The sequence below is a fragment of the Calonectris borealis genome, chromosome 1, assembly GCF_964195595.1.
Source record: "Calonectris borealis chromosome 1, bCalBor7.hap1.2, whole genome shotgun sequence".
Classification (NCBI taxonomy): domain Eukaryota; kingdom Metazoa; phylum Chordata; class Aves; order Procellariiformes; family Procellariidae; genus Calonectris; species Calonectris borealis.
Window position 1 is genome coordinate 143,171,267 of NC_134312.1, and position 25,809 is coordinate 143,197,075.

Consider the following 25,809-nt stretch of genomic DNA (forward strand, 5'->3'; position numbering starts at 1 on the left):
ATACGTATGAAATTTAAAAGTTGGTGTGACATAGATTTTACAGAACGAAGTTTCACAGACTCATTCTAAATGATTCTGAAAACTTTGTACCTATTTTCCCTTTACAGAAATTATGAATAATGTGGTTCTCAAAAAAACCAGCCTGCCAGATGAATGCCTGTAAAGGCTCCTAGAGCAGGACCTAAGTTTTCAAGAAGAGAAACAAAATTTACGACAAATTCCAGTTCCTGAGAAGAACTAAACACCATTTCAATGATTGATAAATAAATAAATAAATAAATGAAATCAGCATGTGTTCCTCTCATTTTTATTTTTTTTTAAACAGTGGTTCGTCAATGTACATATTCTTTCCATGCTATATTTTAAAATTAAGAATGAATTTTCCACCTATAGCTCCTTTCACTTTGCTAGAATTCCCACATAAATACAAAGTAAAGGCATTCAAATTTGTAATCCTTTATACAACCTCAAGTTTTCCTTAAACATTATAGACAATACAGAAATACACTAAAGAAGCTCAACATGTATGAATGGAAATGGCAATTTCCTTATTCCTATTCTATCAGAAGGATTAAGTATTTGGGCTAATTTTGAAAACAGGAAAAAAAATTGTTTGGTGACTCAAATGCTAACAAACCAAAATCTTTCCATTTTCAGCTTATATTAAACTTTATTTCTTTGTTGTTTAAAATAACTTCTGAATCAAAATGCGTATCCAACCTCTATGAATGCAGGTCGGATAGTTCTATACCATCCGCAGACGTTTTAAGCACATCTTTGATGACGTAAAGCTCAAGGTGCGAGAGCGACGTCAGGTAAAAGAGAGTAGGATTGTAGTGTCTCAACAAAACGTTCATTAGAGGAAGATTTTCTTTTGTCAGAATGATAAAGTAGAAAAACATTGTTGGATCTGTGGGCTGAACGTCACCCACCAAAGGGGCCTGTGATCAGAGGCCAACTCTTCTTTCAGTGGTTTACACTGTAGCCCCACCTGAAAAATGAAGATTGAACATTCAGCATTTCCACACGGATGCCCTTTGCCAGCTCTTCTGGGCTTTTTTTGCTCCAGTCCTTTTGAGGCAGCAGGTGGGGACCTCGTATCCCCAGAATCGTATAGACAGCCTTCCCCATCTGTCTCACTCCCCATTTCCAGAGGGCCACGGGATTGCTGACCTGATGCTTTAGTTACACCCAGGCCACAGAAACAGCGGAAAATAAGAGACTGTCAGACCCTGAGGGCACAAACAGCCTGCACAGCCCTGACCAGCCTCCCCCAGGGCATCCCGGGCCGTGCTCCGGCTGGATCTCCCCTGTGTAACCCTGCCCACGCCTTCCCCCGGCGCCCGGCCAGCAGCAGCCGCCCCGGAGACCACTCTGGCAGCCCCAGGCCGAGGCTTTCTGAAGCGCCGGGGGACCCTGGATCTCTCAGAATTGCCTGTGAAGCTTCTCCACACATCTCCTGTGTTTCGCTCACATCTTAGTCATTAGTCTCGTTATGGAACAAATAACACGCATTAGAGGTTTAAATTGACCTCTGTGGCAGCTAAGGGCCAGGACCGAGCTGTTCCGAAGAGCTGGGAGCCGAGGGCAGCCGCAGGGGAGCCCAGGCCGTCTCCTCCCCGGCGGTGGGCACGCACAGAGGGTCAGTGATGGCAAACGGGCCCCATGGATGGGCCAGCCATTGTCAGATGAAGACAAGGCAACCGGCCCACCCGAGGCCAAGCCAGGAAACCCAGCCAGCCATCCGGGCTCACGGTTGGGGCAGGGGTGCCAGGGATGTGGCGCAGGCCGGGGCAGGAGGCCCACCCAGGCCAGAGCTGAAATGGGGGCCCCGGCCAGAGGATACATGGGGATGCCCCAGGCAAGGCTGATCTGGGCCACACAGACTGGTTTCCACACACAGGGCCACAAAAGTCAGTCACCTCTGTGGTGACAGAGACCTCGCGTCATGTAATTTCCTTCATAAAGTGACGTACATCCATCTTCCGGGCACGTTATGGCTTCCTATACTTGTCTTTGATGAAGAACGTTAATTACCAGTATCTCTTACAGACCAGTGAGGTTGTTTAGGATGAGATTTTCAAATGCCCTCATCCCTGACCTATTTCTGCCCCCACTGAAGTTGTTTGTAAAATTCCCATCTGCTCCAGTGCTAAATCAACTCGGAAAGCTGGAAACCAATTTGATCTTACCATGTGGTTTGAAACAAAGTCTCTTGTTCTTATAAGCGGAGTAAGCTGCTATCGATCCAACAACTAATATTACAAAAGCAGAAATTATAGGAGATGTAACTCCAGCTATTAATCCTGAATCTGTGGAAAAAGAGAGAGAGTTTTTTCAGAGACATTGAAATGGCTTGACTTAAGCATATTCTCTACTAAGGTGTGCTTTTGCCAAACGATGAGAATTGTTTGGTGAAACATTGGAAATCCATTAAATAGAATTAAGCAGAAGACTAGAAGTTATGTTACATTACAGCTGGTGTGAAAACGGTGTCTTAAAGCCTGATTTAATATAGGTACTGCTTTTATAAGGCTGACATTTTCTTACTATTTTATGATGATCGGAAACAAATTATAGAATAAATTATTTACTATACCCGTGTTTCCTCCATGATTGAAATTATGCTCCTCTTCTCCTGGAATAGAGGGTGAAGTTTCATCAATAAATGTTTTTCATCTTGTTTTGAGAACAAAGTCTTTACTCAGCAAAGTGTGATTTCGTACAGAAGGTGAAGGGGGGCGGCTCGACAGGACTGTGAGAGGGCAGCTCCCCTTCCAGTCCTGACTGAGCTGTGCTGGCTGGAGGAATAACCGTCCATCCTCCCGAACTTCGTTTTGGGAGAAGAATATTATCTTCTAAAAAAAGGATAATACTTAGCAGTCTGCATCAAGCTGATTTCACAGGGTGTGGGAGGCCAGTGTACTCTGGCTATTCTCTACTGCCAGACAATCAGACGATTTATCGATTATTTAAGTCAAGATCATAGGCTCGGTGCATCTACTTTCAATTCTCAGCAGAAGCCCTTCGCTTTGGGACTGTCCTAGATGAATTAAAAGGATTAATCCTGCAAGGTTCTGGCATATGCCAGAAGACTACAAAATGTTTAGGAATATATTTCAAGTTTGAGCTTCAGGCTCAAAGCCATGGTTTGTGGAGAAGGATAACTAATCTAAGTAAAAATAGCAGAGTCTTGCCCTGTACCTTCAGTGACAAACAGATTACCACTAAAGAAAAACCAGCCAGCTCCGAGTTACAAGTATTAGGGAAAAGCTGCAAGGAGAATTGGCAAATACTACCTGTTATATGCGGTGGTAAAGGCTTCCCATCAAAGAGATCTGAGTCATCAAAACCTCCTGCAAGATAAAGATTAGGATTTCTGTTGCAAAATTATCTGACCAGTGGTAACCCCTTCAGTTCCCTTGTCCAGTCTTTTTGTAGTGTACTAGGGAGGGGTGAGGGACCTTTGAAATCCCAGCTTCGACATGGCGGATGGGTCAAGTGTCTTGCACTGAATGGTCACCTATTCAAATTCACCTGGAAGCTGGAGTACAAAAACTGTTGGTGTCTACCTGTTCTGCATCTGTATTGGCACTTGTGGGATGTATGGGCTTGAGCTCTCAGTAGCACGAATCCTTATATAGTATGGACATCTCAAATCCCAGCAGTTCTTGGAGCAGGAAGTCAGTGGGTCCTTTCCAGGAAAGACTCCAGAAGGATCTGTCCACGGCTCACCACTATAGTCATACCAGAAGTAAATACGGGCTATATGGTGGTAGCTGGGGTAGATGTGCCACTTTATTTAAGTGGGTGTCTGGGACCACACTCAAAAGCAATACAAGCTCAGATCCATCTCCCCAGTCCCACCTGTTGTATGCCCCAGGGCCGTCTCAGCTGCACATCTCAGTATGGATTCGAACATAGGCTTATCCATGCCTTGTGGCTAGATGTCAAATTTGAACCTTAGCATGGTTCAGTGTTTACATACACAAAATGAAAAGGCAAACAAGATGAGTATTAGTCTCATGCCACTTAGGAGTCAACGTCCCACATTTTGGGCAGACTTGCCCAGACTTGAGCAGCTTTATGGTACCAACACTAAAACTCAGAAAATCTTTCCAAACATTGGATCAGGAACAGTGATTACAAAAGGGAGATGGAGGGAAGGGATGATAAAAATCATTAATAAAGAAATAAGAGAGTAAACTGTTCAAAATATCTGCTCTGAACAGCTCATACTGCTAGATTTTCTTAGGAGAAAATATTCTTACCAGAATTACTATGGCTTCCCGGTCGTGGTGGAAGAGGTGGGTATAATGGTTTTCTTGGGATGTCACCTGTTGATAATTAATATTGTTAGATGATTGGACAGGCAAAACTGAGAGCTGTAAATAAAGGGTATGATAACCTGAGATTTTATACCTATTTTTAATTTGTTCTCCGATTAATTAAGAAAAGGACCTTGTCACTAGTTAAAAAGTCTCAAGCACTGTATCAACAAATAGCTAGCTACTAAAATGAATTAGAAAGTGAAAAGGGAATATATTCAAAATTAAAATGAGAGAAGAATTCACAAAAATGTTGAAGGCAAATATTTCATGTATCTCTGGCAAGTGCTAACATTGTTTAATGCTGACAGCTAGGAAGTGCAGTGTGTTACTGTAGGTGTCGGTGCAGTTATGCAGAGCTGACAGAGAAGTTGGTGTTCTGGGCTGGGCAGGAGGCAACAGGTTATCTCTGTGCCCTCAGCAAGTATTACTAAGATCTGGAGATTAGTTTCATCTAACAGACACTGAATTCATCTAATGCATGATGAATTTTCTACCCTTGAACAGTGCAAAATGAACTCAGACTTCAGCTTTGTTGTTTAGGACTTCGTGCTGGTATTTGGCCTTAATTTTTGCCAAAGCATTAGGAAGAGATGCATTGGATAGAGCGGGAGATCTGATGACTAATAGCAGTTTCCAAACTGCCCATACAGTGCTGGAGTAGCAAGAGCTGACTCAGGTCAAAACCTGCCAAAGTTAATGCCCAGGGCTGTTGCTCTGAGTATATAGAGTAGGTCCCCTCTTGCCGTCCTTTCTCCAACCAGTTCAGTCGCATATTTAACTGTTCTCATAGACAGACAGTGAATTTAGCTCTGAATAAATCAAAGTTAGGTCACAGAAATAAATACCAATTTCCCTCCCTCTCCGTAAATCTGTCTTTCACCTTCAATACATGCCAGATACCCTTCTATCATGTTTTCTTCTTGCCTAGCTGCTAAATACAATGCTTCTGTTTGTGAGTAACGTTTAGATTCTGATTCAGCAAATTATTTAGATATATACTTAACTTCAGGCAAGTTTAGCCTACTGCAGTCAATGGATTTTACACAGAGTCTTAAAGTCTGAATCAGACTTTGCCCAATTAATTCTATTCAATAGAAGAAGAGACTTTTTCTGTTCCAGAACTGTGTGTAATGAACTAAGACTCACCATGGCACGAAAGCAGATCCCATTATTCTATTATGATGCTGCACTTATTCAGTCTTCTCTAAGCATAAGAAGATATATTTTATGGCATAGCTAGTGAAAAAATAATGTCTTGATAATAATATCAATAATAATTAATCCCATTATACCATGTATGAATGTCAGTTAAGAACCTAACCTAAAATGGAGCAAAGAAATAAAAACCGAGGGAAACATCATTTGCCATGCTCGGAATGAAAAGGTTGGGTTTAGTGAAGTTACTTAAGCTATTCATTATAATTTAATCAACATACTAAGCCCATCCTGTCATAAAAGTACCCATTAAGAACTTGCAGGAATGGAACAACTAGTATGGGCAGGAAGACATGACAGTATAGACATGGGAATTATAAACAAATTAGATTCAACTTTATAAAGTGTGGGCTAACGTGTCATTCAAACACAGGCATGAAATGCCACAGGGGAACCTGGAAATGTGAAAGGCCTGGAAAATTTATACACATAAAAAGATATAAATATAAATAATATAAATATAAATATAAATATAAATAATATAAAAGTTAAGATTCTCTGAGACTGAAACATGAGTAAACCAGACCGCTGTGACTGGAGTCATAATTCCGAGGTTCTGTGCAATGGGCTGAGAAGTAATTTTTCTTTTGTGTAGCCTTGATTCAAGTGGAATTTTAGGCTTTGCTTCAATACTACTTGCATTTAGATGATTTCAGTGTACAAGAACCTTTCTAGAGTACTTCACATCTAAACACACTAAACAAAATGTGGTGCAAAATTCCCCAAAGTCAAGGATTTCAAATGTCTACACAGGTCAGCACAGTATGGTGAATAATTCCTGGGTCAGTTCTGGATGTTACAGAAATACCTGGAAATTATAGCAGGTTACAACAGCTTGACTGCTCCAAGCTTAAGCTATATCTTGTCCATCAGTGCTCATCTCTCAAACATTCCTTCCTGCATTTCTGATTTGGGATCAGCAGAGCTACAACAAGCTCACACCTCTCTCTATCCACCGTTATCTGCTTCCTAATCTTAGGCAGGCTCAAGCTTCTTCTTGGTAGCTGAAGAAACTACTGCCATCACCTCTTGTCTTCAACCTTCTGCCAGAGGCCACCACCCTGAACCATCACGGCTGAATGGGCAGTACCTCCTCTCCCCAGCCGTGACTGTGGTAGCCTGGCATGGTCGTGTAAACCGTAGCTGACTTAGCCCAGGCAGGCAGGCCAGCCTGCAAGCTCCCGCGGCTGGCAGCCAGACACAGCCCACCCTGCTGTCCCGCTCTGCGTGGTGGCCTCTGGCAAAAGGGCTGCATGTACATGAGTTGTAGTGGCTCCCGTTGCTACAGTTCCTCCTACAGTCTTGAAATCGCTTTTCACAAATTAGGCAGGCTTCAGAAAAAGACTGCGAAAACCCCCAACCATTATATTTGAGAAAAGAAGAGAATACTCACCCCCACCAAGAGCATCTCCTAAATGCAGATCATTGTCTAAAAATGAAAAGGAGGAAGATGTAGAGAAGTGAGTTACGCACAATTCTTAAGGGAAGTGAGATGTTAGTTTTAATAGAAAATGTGCAACTGAATTTTTGACAAGCAACTTTTTCAGGTCAGTCCCACAAATTCAAATAAGGTATTACACTTTTCTTGAAAACTCTTATAAAATTTAATATTTGCCCACACAATAATTGACAAATGATATGGTATTTTCTACTCAAAATACGAAAGATTTATTCCTGCTTTAAATAAGCTCAGAATAAATCTCGTAATGAAATCAAGATCAATACCACTTTAATATATTTGCAAGCACATAAATAAAGTTAGCTATGTTAAGATATTAAAATGTAGCTTTTTTAAATATAATTCTTTATTAACGTTTATGTCTGTGGTTGAAACTGGTATATGCATGTTTGGCTCACGTGTAATTTGTTGAACTGCAAAAACTGAATACCCTTTTCAAGAACAAATAGTGGGAAGTAATAAACCTACTTAGGGAGAGAGGATTTAATCAACTAATTTATGTAAGGGTCACGGTGACATAGAAATTTTTGCTACAAGCGATCATACGCGCCTGTCTGAGGTTGGGTGACAGTCTGTTTTTCTTTGGCTGAGCTATAAAGCTTTTAAAATATACTTAAGTGTCTGCATGTGCATGTTATGCAGTGATCAACAGGCTATTGCCATTCCCCCAGCACTGTACATGTGTCTCGCTGTAGCTGGGATAGAATTTTCCTTCCAATAAACAATTTGTCAGTGAGCTACAGATGCATAAACAAGAGGAGCTCCATTTCCAGCGTGCAGGTACAGATATGAGTATGTGGGTGATATTTTATTCCATATTTAGGTGTATGGAATGACGGTGAGCTCTGAAAGGTCACTGAGTAATAGGCAGAAATACATTAGATGGATGTCATAATTCCAAGGATCCCTTTCTTACTTCTTATAAATGTGGAGTGCTGGAATGAATCAGAAGGGACAGCAAAATCTACCTAAATTTTTATACCGATGCTTATTGCCACACAAAATTAGATAGATGCTCAATTAATTTTTTTTTCATTGTAATTGTGTCAGAATTCCTGAAACCGAGGAAAATCCATCCAAATGCATCACCGTGCAGATGTCTGACTTCATGTGTTCTTTTTATCCAGAGGGAGTGGGAAGCTGCTTTTGCACAGTAGCTAGTCTCATTTGTGTAACAACTCAGAAATGCTTTGATCACCCGGAAATCTGGCAGGAAAATAATCAAATTCATGACTCGGTTTGTTCTTGTTAAGCCAGGTGTTGATCCTGTCTGTGTCTGGCCAGCAGAGTGTTGCATTTCAAAAATACCTTTATGTGTCAAATACTAATACTGTAAGAAGCAATAAATTGCAAACTGGATTCAATTTATGATCGAGATGAAGAATTCAGATAAAATGCAGGGTTCTACTCTGGAGGGTTCTGGCAGAGTTTTGTTGCAGAAATGCTAAGGTTGATATGAATGAAATACAAATAGAAATGCGTGTGTCTGTAGTGACCAGAAGAAACAGGAGAGCAAAGGGTTAAAAGAACAAGCAATAAAGGTCACCATTCCCAGCAGAAAAAGGGAGGAATGTGTTGTTTCTGTCAAAACCAGCAGGCCCGCACTCCGATAAGACGACAGCACAGATGACTTGTCAGCAGAGGAAAAGCAGAAGAGCACTCTAAAGCGAAAGGTTGCAGCATTCCACCTATTCCATTACTTTTCCTGTTTGCCCACCCGGAGCATTGACTGTGTACCCCAAACAAGCAAAACCAGACGGTGGGCAGCAACCTGGCCTAGGGTTCAGAGACACTGAAGTAAGCAAGATTATGAGGCAAAGGACCTCTCCAAAATAGCTGATGACTCCTAAAGGGTAGAAAAGATCTTTCTGATCAAGAAGAACCACAGAGACAGGATAAGGACTCAGTAGCTGGCGTACCCCGTCCCGTGTTGCACATGATGGTCACCAGACCACCTGAGCACACACACCTTGGTGCTCATGAGTAGGTGGGTTTGAGTGTATGACTGAATTAAATCAATGGCAGGATGAATTTGAGTGAGTAAAATCAACTTATTTAGAGATTTTGTAAATAAACATCACCACCATCTTCCATTAAGTTTTGTGTTGAACTTCGTTACACTAAATGGGAGGTGCCTACAGGAGAGCTTCAACTCAGGCAGAGGTTTTTATGTGGGAAATGATGCCCAGAGGACATGTCCTGTACAGTAATTGGCCCCAGATCAACCAAAATCATCATCTCAGCCAGCCTCATTTCTCAATTATACTGGCTGAATGAAACATGGAGGAAACCCTGAGGTTAAGATGAAGCATCAGGCAGATGCTAGGACATAGTTTTGTATCATGTTTCTGCACATGTTTCCAAATCCAGTAATTGATTTTTAATACCATTTTTTAAAATTAGTTTTAATTGCTTCTAAACTCCCTGCGATCCTCTTCAGTGCTGAAAGAGATTCCAAAATGGTCTGGAAAACATGGAGTTCTTCATTCCCAAGAATTAGTGAAGTTGATTCAGGTAGGGCAGATAATCATCTGAGGGTCATATCTCTAACAGATTTGGGAGTCCCTAAAAATCAAATTCCTTTCACCTGACTGAGGCAGCTTCACTGTAGATATTGGCATCCCTAAGTTACCTTTAAACATGACTGAGGACGGAGTCTTTTAGGGCACGATTCAAGTGTCTTACTTAAAATGTCTATATTAGGATGAGAACAAATCCACATTTAGAGTGATATGAACCATCCCTAGACATGCTGATTTTTCTCCACAGACTTTAAAGGAAATCAGGTCAGTTAGCTAAGTAGAGGGCAGTGGCTTAGCAGTACTTTACAACAGACACTTCTAATCTAGGCCAAACACAGGTTTTCTTTGCAAAATGAAGTGGGAGGGAAGAATGCAACCATTACAGGATTTAGTAGCTACCACATTTGCGAAACACTGCCTTGCTTGTTCAAAGGGCAAGCCAGAGAATCGTGTGGAAAATGTAACTGCTTTCGTGTACGTGAAGATTTATTGCAATGTTTATCCAGAAAAAGACTGAAAGTTGTTGTGTAGCTAATGTTATCCAGCATTTCCTGATTCAAGCACTTTGTCTGATAGCCAGGAATTTCTTTTCAGTTGAAAAATCTCTACGTTATCATAAAATGTTCCATCATAAATACATGTGTTGTTTTGTTGTTGTTTGGGGTTTGGGTTTTTTCAACAATAACGAGTGTTCATTGGAAATCGTCATTTGTCATCCTCAGGACTACGGCTAAAACCTTTTGGTTCTCTCTGCTATTCAGAGCCTTTTTTCCTTTCTGACACAGGTCTTTGTAGCAATCAATACTAGATAATAAGTAAATACATGGGGAGAAGAAAGAATATCCAAATTCCTTCTGATTCTTTTCCAAGTCCATTATCAAGCGTCGTGAATATTTATGCTAAAAGAAAAGATAATGGAAAAAAAAGTAGAAGAACTGTTACCCATTTTTAGCAACAGTTACCCATGGTTATACTCCCCAGGGAGTTCAATACAGACTGGAAAAGCATGAAGATCATCTTCAGGAAAGATCAGTGGCCAGTCATGCTCTAAAGCCTTACTAGAAGCAGTAAAGACATGTAATTGGTAATTGTCAAAAAACCACTTACTTTACATACAGAAGACAGCTAGTATTCACACAAATGATCTCAGGTATGGTACATTAGCAAATATGATCAAGAATCTCATGGGAGACAGTTTCTACATATCTAAAATCAGCTATGACCCATTGTCTTCATTACTTACTCAGCACAGGCCTTGTCGGTCTTCTGATCACTGTAGGCTTCCTGGTAATTATGTCGTCTGTGGGACACAATGACATACCAATAAACATTAACAGATTAAACTTTTTCAACTTATCAAAAGAAGGTATCTGCAAATCTAGAGAGCTGCATTCAGTAAATCTTTACATATTGTGACAGAAGCTAAGAATGATGGGATATGTTTTCAAAGCCATTGGTTTTTTTGTTTTAAAGAAGATTTTAATTTTATGACAGAAACATTGAAATCTAGCATTTCTCAATTCTGTATATCTTTAACTTAAGTACTAGCCACGTCATATTCCTGTCCTCAAGGAAAAGGACTGAAGATTTATTATTGGGTCTAAATGCCATGGTAAAATAAGGATAGGAGATTTACCTACCTGGGTGATCAAGAGCATCAGCTAAATCAAAATCACGCTGACCTAGAAGGAAGGTGACAGAAGGAAACAGAGTAAGTCAGTGGGCAGGTGTCCATGACCTCCAGGTCTGGGGGGTTCTGGACAAAGCCAGAACCCCAGCAAGAGGCAAAAAGAAAAACCCATCCAAACAGGAGCAGGCGCAGAGCAAGCTGTCAGCTGTTGTCCCTGCGCCGCGCAGCCCTGGGTGACCATGCCAGATGGGCTCATTTAGTTCAAAGCAGCTAGTCGTTCAGGTAGCGCCAAGAGAAGCTGCTGTCTCATGTAACCCATGTTCAGCCGCTGTGCAAACATGCCTTTGAAGAACACAGGTTGCCTGTTACAGGGCACAAGGGCTACTGCCAGGAGACGGCTGAAGGTAGCATTCAGCACGGTACTTGCAAACCAGAATCATTAGGTGAGAACTTTTAATATCTTCATTAGTGTTTTACTAGCTCAGCTTCAGAGAGCAGCTTTACTGGCAAGCCTGCCTTGTAATCACTTGTAACATGAATCAAATTTTTTTTTTTAATTCTTCCTGTAACATGTGCCAGCAGTAAAAGATATAAAGATGTGTTTACTGCTTTAGTTTCCGGTGTACCTTAAAAAATCTGAAAGGGGAGAAAAGAACCTTTCCTGTTCTGTGTTAGGTGACAATGATGTCATTAAATGTCACAGCAAAGCAATTAGTATCCTGACCTTTGAAGTTAGCAGGTAAATAAAACTGGAAAACATTTAAAATGTATAAACTGAAGCATCTGACTTTGAACTGAACACACACACTTATTCATGTGAGTTTTACTTTCCACTCTTTACAATCTGCCACTTTCCTTTTAATACACAGCCTTCATGAAACACCTCTTTGCAGAGTATCTATCCACTAGTTTTCATCCAGACTGAAACTTCACCGTCCTTGTGTTTGCACACCAAATACAAGATCAGCCTGTACAAACCCACAAAAAGTCACGACCTGCCATGGCTTCCCTAAGCAGAAAAGTTTTACTGTGCTCTATCGAGTAAGCCTCTTGATCTGCATCTGTTTATTATCCTGTCTACAAGGCTTAATATCTAACTCTGCGAAGAAGTGTTTTTCTTGGTAAGTCTTGAACGCTTCACAGCAAGAAAGGCATCATTGGTCAAGCAGGGAAACTGAGGAGCAGAGAGAGGCCATCAGAGGTTCTCCAGTGCGACAGCGCTCTGGGTTCAGCTCAGCCCTCCCCTCTCGACAGGTGCTGTCCATCTTCATGGCATTCTTCACCTTAATTACTGTTCCTGAATAATAGCTCTCACCTGTGTCAAAGAGCTCCTGGAGAGATTAATTATCAGTGGTAAAACACTGTGTGATCCTCAGATAAAAATCAGCGCAGGAGCATAAAGTAGAAACGTTTTGATTCCCATGAGGATTTTCACGTAAGTGTGTGAACTTAATTATAGCTGGTGCCTGATGGAAAAGATAAAACGCAGCTGGAATGCAAAATAGCAAATGGCTTCTAAAGCAAAACTGTCCCTATAAAATATTATGACAAACCTGTGTTTGGAAAGGAAAAGCAGATAACAGCTTTCCTGTTAATGTTATTAGAGTAGTATTTTATCTCTTATTTGAACTGATCTTGGAGTGTCACCTTGTCTGACCACCTCTCCTTCCCCTGCCCTTATTGCTCAGCCAACCTAGCTAAGTCCAGTAACCTTTGGACTGGGTCCTTATTTGGATAATATTCCAAGACCCTGACAGGTTATTTTTTTTATATGAATCCAACAAAACACATAAATACATAAAATTGACAAGTGGCTTCCTCAGAAGATACTCTCTGCCAGAGCCCTGAGGACATCACCAGCCCTTGCTGGCCCTGAGCCCCTGCCTATGGGCTGTCACAGCCGTGCTGCTGCCCAGCCATGGGACCATTTGATCCCAATGCAGACTCCTACCCGCAGGCTGACATCCTGGCATTGCCTCAACTTATATGGTCAAATTATATTTTTCTGAAGCATTTCTTTGGTGCCAACAGTATGAGCAACTTAAGTTTGACTGTCCTTTGATTTTGTCCTCTGGATAAATCTTCATTCTTGATCGGCATCCTGAGTGCTGGAGGAGGCTGGCTGACCTGAGCCCTGCTGCTGCAGGATATTGCCAGCAGGATTCAAACCATTTCTCATCAGAGTGAGTCATCAGAAATAATTTTGTAACACCGAAGAGCTGTTGGCCAAGCCAGCTCCCGTGCTACAGGTCCTGACACGCAGGAGCTAACGATATAGAAAGCAGCTGCCAGGGTCCTAATGCTGTAAAGAGAATGTGACAAAATCATCTTGTGAATGAAGACTCTGGAAAACTTCCAGGTACAATATTTCTTTGAAGTTAGGGGAAAGAAAAAAATAGGAGGAGGAATCTAATCAAAAGTGGTTATGGAATTCCAACAAGATGATGCAGATGCTTCCAGTTGCATGAGAACCAAAGCAAAACAGCATACTGAAACAGTTACTGACATCTGCCCTTCTCCTGGACAATACTGACATTTCCCTCTCCCGTTGTATGTCTGCTCTGTTATCAAAAAAGTGGGAAAAGACAAGAGGGGTTCTTTTGAGACAGCAAGGGAGAAACAGAGGACAACCACAGAAATTTTAAGAAGAGAGAAAAGAAGCCTGAAAATCCCCTGCAGAAATTATTCAGATTGATTTTTTTTTTTTTAATTATTTCTCATGATAAACCAAGTAATAAAATAGACACCAACACAGAATGACTGATGGGGAGTAAGACAGGAATCTACACTGAAATCTCTTTGGCTGTGTAGATATAAACCTTGACAGATGGGCAGATTGTATGTGGACATCTGTGCAACATGGTAAATGATATTCCAATAAACCAAAAGATTGCTTGGACTTCCATCCTGACTTCCTCCAATAATAACATCAAATGACCGCAAGGAGTAAGATTTTGTGGAGCAGAATTTTAAATGCTCGTTACCATTTCTGAGACTGCACCTAGACATTTTAAGAATCTAATTTGGGAGGATAACAGATGGTTAAATAGCTGAACAGCCCAGATTTCATCCGCAAAATGGTGGATCTAAAAACAAAAACACATTAGAGACTCAGAGAATATTTAGCTCAATAGGAACTGCAGTCACTTCAGGGAACTCTGAAGATAAATGACAACAGAAATAAATTAGCCAAGCTTCTTCACAGAACAAACAGACTGAAAGAAATTAATTTTCCACATATAAAAATGGCCTGTTTTTTTGGACCAGCTTCCATAATAGAAACAGCTGGAAAGATACTGCTGAAAATGAGAATGAAAGAAATTTTAGTGGGGAGAGAACAGCTTTGTTCCTTTGGGGTTTTTTATTTGGTTGGGGGTTTTTGTGTGTGGTTTTTGTTGGGTTTGTTGTTTGTTTGTTTTTTTTTTAACCTGGATAAAATTATGAAGAGATCTAGCTATGCAGGAGGTATTATCTCAGAGTTATCTCTGTTATTACTGCTTTGGGCTAGTATGCTATTTCTTGGCATCACTTCTAGCCTTTCTTCTGGGAGTATCCCTGCTTTTACATAGAAATAAAATTATTGTAATAGTGGGTTTTGTTGGGTGGTCCACAACGATTCATAACAGAGAATTTGAGAAAATCCTTACAAGCTCCTGCCTGACACCGCAGAACAGTCCTTATCTGCAAATGCGAAAATGCTAAGCTAAGAAAGCAAGCCTTCCAGATGAATATACAGTTTGTATCGCGAAAGGACCTGTTTTAATTATCTTTACACTAGCTGCTCAAACACAATGAACTACACTAACAGCAGGACTTTTGCTGGCACTGCCAGCCTTATTTGGGATGTAATTCCCTCATCACCACCCAACGCATGTAGCTGTGCCTATAAAAATCTGAAGTGTAGACCTGGCCTAAATAGCTAACAGTAGACTTCTCTGTAGCAGCCAGACGAGAACAGACTCCATAAAGCCAAGCATCAAAATATACTAGCTTAAATTTCAGTTACTACATTTATTTTTACAAGCATGATTCTTTTGGGTAGGACAGTAGCTTTCACTCACTTTCTATGAGCCTTTTAAATATAATGTGTGGAAGTCTGATAATATAAAATCCTTGTTAGTCCGCTTGCTGTACTATGGAGACTGTTACGGTTGCTGTTTGCCACAGAGATACTGAGCCAGCTTTTAGTAAGTTCGCTTGAATAGAAGACACATCCTTCTGAAGCATCATGGAGCTGAGGTCATCTCACCCCACCAAGGCAGTCCCCTGCAAAGTCGTGTCCTCAGGCCCATGCGCATTTAATGTTTGCAAACTTTTGCCTGTATAAGTTTTCTGTGACCCAAATCTCCAGTCACTAAAATGCAGACAGCAGCGTCTTTTGCCTATGGTTGAGTTTGTGACATAAATGTTAAATGGATCCGTCACCCTTTAACTGTGAGCTGATTGACCACAAGGGCCTGAGGGCCCACGGTTTTTGAGGAGGATTTACGAGGAACAAGGCTGGATTCTGCAGGTGCATGTTACCTGTTCGTCATTATGACTGTAGTCAGAAGTTTTCTGACAAAAGGCTACCGTGGCATCACTCTGCAATTTTTAATCTCCATAAGTAGGCTCAGTCCTGCACTGGATCCATATGAACACAGCTTGTGGCCATTAAAATGACGCACATTTAAATAAGACAGTATGAATATTGCTAAATGAGAGCCAGGTTATGCAGCAAACGAAATGAACTTCTCAGGCATTTAATATGCATAGTCTAGTATTGAAAATGAAGCTAAGATCCATGCGAAAATGTGTCTATGTGTGTGGACATCTTAAATGCATACATGCACATGTGCGTTAGATAAATCCTTTTGTCATTAATATGATTAAATTAACGGGCTTTGAGTGCATTGCTAGCAGACATATGATCGGGATGAGATTACCTGTGTTACAAATAAATTAGAAGCAACTAATTTAGAAATGTGAGCTAGATAGAAAGGGAAAATAAGTTGATTTTACATTATTTAAAAACAAGAACAAAAATTATTTCTTCAGTGTAATTAAATAAGAATTGTTTTGTGAATACAACGAGCTTAAAACATTATGAAGCTGGCAGAGACTGAGGAAGAAGTGGGCGACTCACAAATGAGAACCAAAATTTTCTAAAAAGGAACAATGTGTTACCGAAATCGCTCATGGGACCCATTTTATGTTCCTTTTAGCTGAAATGGTAGGTTATTCTTTGTATAGATCATTTTCGATTTATTATACAATCATGAGACATATTTCCCCTGTAATGAGAAAATAGGATGTATTCTCCCAGGTATGTGATTCAGAACATACCCGTTTACTGGTCCAACTTTATTCAGGAAGCAATTATGTTTGTTTAAAGGAAATTGCTCATGTAAGAAAGGTTGTGGGAGAACATAAAGGTTTACGCCCCAGAGTGGACACTTTGGACAAAATCTCAATGAGCGGGTACTATTTCTTTGATGTAGTGCTCTCATGATCCATATTTCCTGATGAGGTTACTGTAGCTTTTTTTTCCCATCATGGCCCTTTCGTTCCATAAACAATGATTGCCATTACAACCCCTTGAAGATGGGGTGGAAAATGAGTATGCTTTAAAATCTGTAATTAAGATCTATGTTCCAGTCCATAGACCACAGCATATGGACCTGATTATTGGCTTCATCTTTTTTTCTAGGCCACTTCTGTTTATAGTTTGAATTCAAGGGAAATGAAAAGGTCTCTCTCACTTATTCATACAAGAACACATTTAAATAATTACCAGCAAACAAGACGCACTAATAAAGCAAGAGTGGCAGTACCGCTTTAGGTCTGTGCAGTATGGTCTCATCAAACATGAAAGAAAATCTTCTAGTTCGATGGTGTTTGCTTTGCTGTGGACAAACAACAGCTGTTCAAAGGTAGCTGCTGTTCTTTATGATGTGATATGCCCTGCATACATAAAATAAATCATATATCATTTTCTATATTTTGCTTCAGAGTGAGTGCAGAAGCAGCTGTGTGTGCTGTAAAATTACAGGCAGAGCAAAGGAGTTGGGATCTCTGGAGAAGCAGCACCGTGTGTCTGCCCATCGTACTGAAACTCAGATTTTCAGCCTGTGTCACGAGGAAGCGGAGCTTAGGCCACGGCCTGGGCTGTTCAGCCAAAATTTCTCTCTGGCCCTGTGTGTTCGTGAAGCTGTCAGCCCTTCTCAGCCATTTGGTCTGAGAGCGTCAGGCTCGGTGACGGTCACGTTACATGAGAACTGTACACGTAGATAGGCTCAAACAAGAGACCTATATGAGTGTTCCTACTGAAACCCTATAGTGTGGCACAAGCAACAGCTGTGCTGGGCTCTCTGAGTGACCGCTCGCTGCCTCAGTACCAGCTGGCTAATCCACACTTTCCCCAGCTGGTACTTTAGAGACAACAGAGGGAGCTGAAGATAATGTGGGGGGTCAGGGAGGTGCCAGGCTTTGTTATTTCTGGTGCTCCCAGAGTGTCTTTTAATGTTCCTCATCCCACCTTCATCCTTTAGCTCTTCCATATGGGTAGCACAGATCTCAGTAGTGCTATTCTGTAACTAACATCGAGTTGAATTTGTTTCAGAAATTCTGTTGTATAACTAATCCTCTGCCCCCTGAGGTCAGAGTAGCCCTTTGGCATAATTATTTTTATTGCTTCCTAGGGGTTTAGTAATACTGCCAAGTCGAAGTGGATGATCAGGGTGTTTCGTACACATTCTTTGCTTGTATGTTTAAGATGCAAGACAGCAAAGAAGCAAAGCCTGCATCTTCTCTGTTTCATGCCATTAAGAACATGTTTTCTGGAAAAGAATAATGCTGGAAAGGGTTGCTGGATGTCAGCAAGCAGGTCTATTCAGCAACAAAGTCTCTGCGGAGTCTCAGGAGCCGTCTCTCATCTCATTTGGACTAAATGAGAAAAGCAATTAGGCTCCCTTTGCAGAGCTGAAGAAGCCTCTGCACATGCCACTGGAGCGCACAGAGAAGCCTCTCTGAATGACCCTGAGCAAAGGGTGATGGAGCATCAGTTGGTATCTGAACTTCAAAAGCAGGAGACTCAGAAGAGGATCTAGTGGCTCAGCCTTTGGAGCGAAGAGAAATCGAGAATCTTGGCATGCAGAATGCTCTGCAAATCTGAGTTGGATTTCTGAACAAAGAGTCAGCCTTCTTTTTGTTACCATTATGCTCAGAAAACAAGATGGTCTGTACGATCTTTGTGAATAGAAATATCTGGCTCATATCTCAATGGTAACCTGCAAGGTAGTGTGGTTTTGATATGATATAGATTGTGATCCAGGAGGCTTTGTTGCTGTTAACCCAGGACTGTTCCTGGTGCGGAGTGTATGCTCCTGGTTCCACCACCACTGATGTGGTGATATAACATCAATATATATATGATATATATAATATCAATATATATATGACCTAGGACATAAGGAGGGACTTTGCTTTAATTGGTCTGCTAATCTTAGTGCCTACTCTGGTCTTTGGTTTCATTTAATCTGGAGCATTGTTGCCCTTTGAAAATATTTTGCTGTGATTTAACTTTTTAAATAAATTCCTCAAAAATTAAAAAATGCATTGATGACAGGCAAATCTTATACAGTGGAAGTGGGACTGTTGTATTTTTATAACCCCTTCAAGCCCTTTCTCGCAATTGGGATGGCCTATTTGCCTTCATGAGATATTGTACTACAGATCAGATTTTAAATAGTATTTTCCCATAGCAGTCATAGATGTCAGCCCCCCTGTGAAAAAGAAGGAAGGCTCTGATCAAAACAATCTGAATCTCTCTCTTCCTAACCAAGAGGCAAAATGCCACAGAAAGGCATATTTTTATTGATTTTTAATCTTGAAAGAATCATGATATTTATTCGCTTATTACCCTCAATGGGATGGAAAGAGATTGACAATCACTGGTGTAAATGAGGGAGAAATACACACTGAAAACAGGCAGTTTGGGCACTGTTACCAGGCTTGCAATGTGGCAGCAATGTTTGAAAAGTGAACCCGAGAAGCTGAGTAACCACACCGGTTGTTAGCTCTCCCCAAGCTCTGATGTTGCAACAGCTCTGCTGTTGTTAGTGTTTCAACCAGTTCAGGTATGTCTATTTATCAAACGGCAATCACGCCCCTGGATGATAGCGCTGGCGTGCCTACAGATGATAGCAGCTCTGGTATTGGGAGGGAAATAGTTTTGGCACCCAGCAGCAAGAGAATTCATTGTCTGATATATCCCTGCTCCTGCTGATATGCCGAGTGCTTCGGCACATACACAGAGACCTCACGCAGAGCGACAGCGAGGACTGGAGCTTGATGGAGCAGTATAAGAAAAACAGGACTGTGTTTTTCATCTCTCCCATTCTGTCTTTTAACTCCAGTGAAAACTACATTATTCATAAAACTAAGTCACATAGAGTCTCAAATCCAAACAGGTCTGTAATTTTCTGTCCATAAAGTGCCTAGCTAATTAACCGAGAATACAATTAGTTTTGAGTCAACATCTTTGTAAGCCTTAGCTGGACAGTGGTACATGGTTTACTGGCTAGCAGTAAATGCTGTTCCTTTTACCTGCATAGCATGCAATACTTGATGCAGTAAAGTTAGTGTGTCTTAAACACCGTCAACCTTTGTGCTGTCTTTGTTACTGACTAAATATGTGATCTATCAGTTGGTCTTAAAGACCATGGATATGTAGAGTACATCTGTACTGGGAACCTGAGGAGCACTCCTGAGCGGTCAGGTCTGGGCGGGAGCCTCAGCTGCTTTCCAGCTCCGTGCAGGAGAGCGGCCTCGGGTCGCACTGCTTCCCCAGCACAGCCACGCTCACGGGTCTACTGCCCAAATGGGACCTGCATATGTTTCAAACAGGTGCGTGATCTCGGTTACTGGGGGATTAGGACCTCGGCTGTGTCTTACCACACCCTCAGTGGGCAGCGTAGGCACAGCCAAAGCTGAATTGCCACAGGTCAGCTGAGCCGCACTAACTGACGTGGGACGTTAGCTTGAACTTCAGTGGAAGAAGTTTCTATGAAGTTTCTTTCATTTGGGTTGGGCTAAAAGCCACTCAGACAATTAGTTGTTGCAGTTCAACTTATATGGGAGACCTCATGTGACCTGTGTAAGCTTGGAAATAACAAGAGCCAAAGAGTGTAGATAAAAGTATGGAAGACTGCAGTGAGCATGTAAGATTCTGAACTATACCAGGTCTCACTTTCCTTGTGCAATGTGGTCCTTGGTTATGCCACACTTCTGTTGAGATGTGTCCATCGAGGTAGTCTAGCCAGCTAACTGAAGATAGCCGGACGTAAAGGAAATGCTAGATGGTAAGGGGAGTGATGTGGTGGCACAGCAGTTCAGTTTCTAGAAGATATCACAGATGGTTACAGCTTAGATAAGAATTAAGGCTGTGTATAAAAAGGTGAATCATGCCATAGACGTTCCTGTCATAAGGACTGAGACCAGCTTTTCACCAGCATGGCCAAGCTTTTGTCATATCATGTCTTGATTAGGATTGAGAAGTGGTTCCTGTAAATGTCCCCTGAAACATGCTAAATACTTTGATGATAAAATTCAGTGGCTGTTGCCGTAGACTTAAAATAATTCATTTTGCTTTTCAAAGTGGATTAAATAGTTTCCACAGTCATAAGACTGTGACCAAAGCCCACAGCAGCTTTCAACAATGACTTCTTCCCCAAAGCAGAAGTGGCTCTAAATTAGCACATGTGTAAAGCAAGAACGGATAGGCTGACTATCCTTGTAATTAAAGTGATAGAGTATATGGAAATTGGCTTGCCCATGCTCAGATTGTTTGAACAGAAATACTCAACATAAGAGAGTTCTCCAGAACAAGAAAGTCCGCATGCCAGTGATGAGAGACGGTGTGAATCATCGCTGTTCACAACATACTGCAGGGCAGGCCAGCACAGTCCTACTGCTCTGCTGTTTCTATGCCATGTTACTTGCTGAAGACCTCCAAATAATTACTCATTTGTTCAAATGGAACTATGGCACTAATTTAAGGTAAGGTTTTTTCACTGGCCATCACCGCAAGATCTCCTAAGGACTCCATTTAAATCAGGGGGGGTGGGAGGATGAGCAGCAGTAGCTATTTTGGAACTAGTGGTTAATGACTGATTTCTTCCTGCAGTTCAAACACTGCGCTACAAATTTTTGAAGTAATGCTAATACACGAAAAAGAAAATGTTACAAGTACACTACATGGCAGATGCTCACGAGGATGATCCTATTTGGTTTGATATCAAAAGAAGTTTTACACAATGTTTTGCTAAAAGAAAATAATGTTAGAATATAGAAAAGCAACTCAATATGAAAGGACTACATCTTCCCAACTGCTATTCATTCGTCAAAAAATATGTACAAAATGCATTCAATTGTTCATTAATCCCGCATGAAAAAAAAATACGTATGCCTGTGTGTGGATTTTATATATTCAGGAATATGTTGGCTAAGGTTAATAAATTATTAATTTATAATTATTAAAGCATGAGCACCAATATAAAGCATGAGCATCTTTAAGCTGAATCAGAACTTGTTTTTACAATATAACTAATGTGTTTCAAAATATCAATAACCAAGAAAAGTTCTAAAACCATGAAGTTAGTATTTGACTAAGAATCTCTTTGGAAACTTCAAGTTCCCCTGGAAGCTCTCATTTTACGGTTTCCATTTAAAAAGTTTATACTCAAGTCCAAGCTTGTGAATAATTTTAGGGGAGCAACACTAAAGAGAAAATAAGAAATCATAACAAACAACTCCAACTAGCATAGCTATTATAAATGATCATCCAAAAGATATATATCTCTCTAGAAACTGCAAAAGTACTTATCTAAACACTCTTGAATGCTTCTCATGAAACAGCAGCAACAAAAATAATGCCAGCAAGCATTTCTAAATAAATAAGCTAATTTTTAGGGGTTAGGGTTTAGGTTTTGGCGTTTTTTTTTCATTTTTAATAATCTCTCCCTAGAAATAAGCCAAGGCAAAGGTCACTTACCTCTTACATGGACTAGAAGAAAGCCAAGGCACAAAAGAAAGATACTTCTGAATTTCCCCATGGTCTTCTATGCAGTGCCTTGATTACACTGGTTGTTTTTTTCCAAGCGATGACGGTAGATGTTGCAACTGCAGTGCCGAGGTTTGAGGGAGACGCTTGGAATCAGCAGCTCTCTCCAAAGAGTTCCCTCACCATCACACTCGAGCACCGAGGAGGAGAGAGAAGTCCCTAAAAACCTCTTCTAGTACAAGACGATGAAAGCAGACGACTCCTCTACGGCCACGCCGTGAGCCGCACCGTAGGTGCCACCCGCCCTCTAAGAAATCTATTTATTGCCCAGGCAGGGAGCGGGGAGAGCCGGGGAGCCAGCGGCAGCGCCCAATGAGGAGGGAGCCAGCGCATCCCGAATCCACCTCCTTCCCAGAGGGAAAGCCAACCTGTTTGACACCCTCGCCTTCAAAGCAGGGTGTGGTGCTGTGGGAGCTCAGGTAGCTTGTGGGAGGAGACCGGCCTTCTCCGAAGCGTGCTTGAAAAAAATCTCTCGGATATGCTCTGTCCCCAACGCCCCGCTTCCCTGCTCGGATGTGGGTGAGCAGTAACTGCTGATAAAGGCAGTCCTGCCGGAGCCCTAACCGCTAATCCAGCCGCCGAGGGAGGGAAGTGGAGGCCGAGAACCTGCTTTGCAAAGACTTGGGAATTGTATGCAAAGGGATGACCAAAAAACCCTAACTTTATAAACTTAAAATGTGACGTCGGACTGCTGAAGTGAAGCATGTTCGGCTCCCTGGCAGATGCTTATCTTCACAAGGTAAACATTGCCTGTCGTGATTTTTTCCATTGATCTAGATGTATTTTTAAATATAAGTATCCATGCATATCCTACATGGAGATGGCACAAATAGTGCCGAGTGTGAGAACACAAAGCTTGGAAAATGAACAAAAACCGTGCATCCGTCCATACATGAACACGCTTTAAAATCACTGATGTGATCTAAATCCAGTTTTGTCATCTCCTCTCTAGCAAACACGCCTGCCAGCGCGCCTGTCTGTTGAGCTGGGGTGCCACCGTCACCGGCGCCCGGCGCCAGCAGGGAGGCTGGTGTGCGTCCTCCCTTTTCCCGGGGGGAAGGCTGCAGGCACTTTTGTCAGCGCTGTTTTGACGAGGGCAGCAAATACTCTGCTACCGTGAATGGCCGGTCTGTACCCTCGTGGTGTTGCTGGGTGATCCAGTCTGATGGGGGGCCCAGTCTGGCCCCAAGTGCTTTTCTGTTGAGTTACATAGAACGTACGATACAGTGTGTGCACTGAATTCATGCTTTTATGCTAACTACAAGAAAACTGAGGCAACACAAACTGGACTGATAAAACCCAGTGATACTGGATCTTCAAGAAGCTTGATGTTCAAGTAGGTCAGCTTCCTCCCCCACCCCAAATTTGAACAAGTAGAATGGTTTCTAAAGGCCTGGCTTATTGTATCATAAGGCTTAACTATTTTTAAGCTACTAAAAGAAGCTCTAAAGCTCAATTTATGTATCATCATTCTCCTTGTCAGGGCCAATTGCTCAATCTCAGAAGAGTTAAGGACATTTAGGCTTAAGAGGTGACTTTGGCAGCCAGTGAAAACAAGAATTATACCATGACACACGCAATCCCCTAAGTCCACTGTTTATTTTTTTCCAGAATAACAAAAGCAGGCACACACGTGCTAATCTTCATATCAGTGATGAATTTGCCTGAAGGGAACAGGAAAGTTAGCAAGGCTATGTACTAGTCCCAGGCAAGTCCAAGCAGCTCACAAACGTTCAGTAGCTTTACTTCAAAACAGTTCTTGTAAATGAAGTTTTCCCAAAATGCTTTACCTCATCTGTCAGCTGATACTAGTTCATTGGGATATTGAAGATCTTTAAATTACGTTTGAAGACGATGCACCCCTTGTCTAGTTCCTCTGAAGCCAGCTACTGCTCTGTCTAGCTAAATAAAAACAATATGAAGAAGGCCCAGGAAGGGCACACTGAAGGAGTGGACCTAGTATTGGAGTCGGGAGGTCTCGAATACTTACCCCGCTTCTGTTCTTGGGGCATTGCAGGAACTTCTTAATCATCTCAGCTCTCTCTGTCGAAGACATGCAAGTGATTGCCCGAGAGGTCAGGTAAACAATACTACATATTAAAAACAAATATAACGCCTGACCAGAAATTGCAGTTTTATCACTTTGAGAAATCATTGACTTATCTTTTTCTATTTAAAGGGAAAACAAAGTTCTGCCTAATATTCACCTGACAAGGTGGATGACTTGCCTATTTTTTTTTACTTGTTCTTTCAAGAAAAAACTATATATTTAAGAAATAGCAACTGGGTGGAGAAACAGAGCCAGTGTGTCTGTCTATTCTCTACACCATACACTTTTAGCCCAGCAGGTCTCTTTTAGATGAGATAAGCTAAAAGAGAAGAAGAGGACAGTCACAACTCACCACAGTTGCAACCCCATCCTTCCTGTGGGCAGAGGTTAGACATTGCTCTCTTTGGCACGGGTGAGCTGCTGTATGAGTCTATCGGAGATGAAAGAACCAAATTATACACTAGAACTACTGGGGAAAACCACTAATATCCTACAGTATTCATCTTTTGTCATAAAAATGGAAGTATTTTAATTAAAATATTAAAACATCTGGTAATATTAGACATTAATTTAAATATAAGCCAAATACACAAGTGAATCAGTGACACAATTTCTTGGCAATGGAAGAGTACAATTATTACACGCTAGCTAAAAATTCCATGTTTTTTCACAAGCAGAGGGAGGAACATGCATTTTAGTATTTTATCCTTGTGGTTCTTAAAGTACTCCAAATGCAGGTTTGAAAAAACTGTATTTTTGCTCCATTCAAGTCCTTTTCCTATTCCTAATCATCTCTTCACTTTCTTTCAAATGTGTCTTTTATATCTGCGTAACAGAAAAGAGCAAAAAGAAAATAATCTTTTCAGTTTATGAAAAGGTTAAGGTTTGTTTCATAATCTTGTCAAGTGAAAAACACACAGAGAATAGTACAGTTTAGATCGTGGCCTAAAATAATTATCGAGAAAAATACCAAAATGCACAATTGGGAATGTAATTCAGCCCAAAGTATACTGAAAGTTGAGTGCACTAAAAAGAGTTTTCCTTAGCATTCAAAATTGGGCACAGATACTGAAATGAGCATGAATAGGAGCTACAGTAAAAAGCTGCCAAATTTAATGCTTAAGAATCGCCTGCTTTCATTTCCACAGCCCAATGAATTCGTTTGGATAAGTTCAGATAAGCATTTGAAACGGACATCACATTTGAAAACTGTGAAAACATTTTTCAAGCGGTCCTTCTCACTGATAGTTAGGTCCTTCTCACTGATAGCCTTGTAGAGGCTAAAGTGACATGATATTCTGCAAGAAGATCCTGCTTTGCTTTTTTCCTTCTATTACTGAAGGTAACTCCTCCTCCTCAAAGGAGGTAGGCTGGAGGAAAAACAGAACTGAAGAAGGTGTGCCACAGGAACAGGACAGAGCTCTTCGCTGCCATCCATTTAAACTCAGTTTAATGGTGAAGGTACCTCACCAGGAGTGAGCTTGCAGTTTGGGCCTGGAAA

The 25,809-nt window shown here is 41.2% G+C and overlaps 1 protein-coding gene across 1 annotated transcript; it reads right to left on the reverse strand.

The window, feature by feature from the left end:
* Positions 1 to 722: 722 nt before the first annotated feature.
* On the reverse strand, positions 723 to 22,421 carry XG (Xg glycoprotein (Xg blood group)). The gene is made up of 9 exons (XM_075140177.1): positions 22,190 to 22,421; positions 11,168 to 11,209; positions 10,771 to 10,827; positions 6,940 to 6,975; positions 4,272 to 4,337; positions 3,300 to 3,356; positions 2,600 to 2,638; positions 2,193 to 2,312; positions 723 to 871 (listed from the first exon to the last, which is right to left on the reverse strand). The coding sequence occupies exons 1-9, from the start codon at positions 22,248 to 22,250 to the stop codon at positions 723 to 725; spliced, it is 627 nt and encodes a 208-aa protein (XP_074996278.1). The 5' UTR covers positions 22,251 to 22,421.
* Positions 22,422 to 25,809: the final 3,388 nt, after the last annotated feature.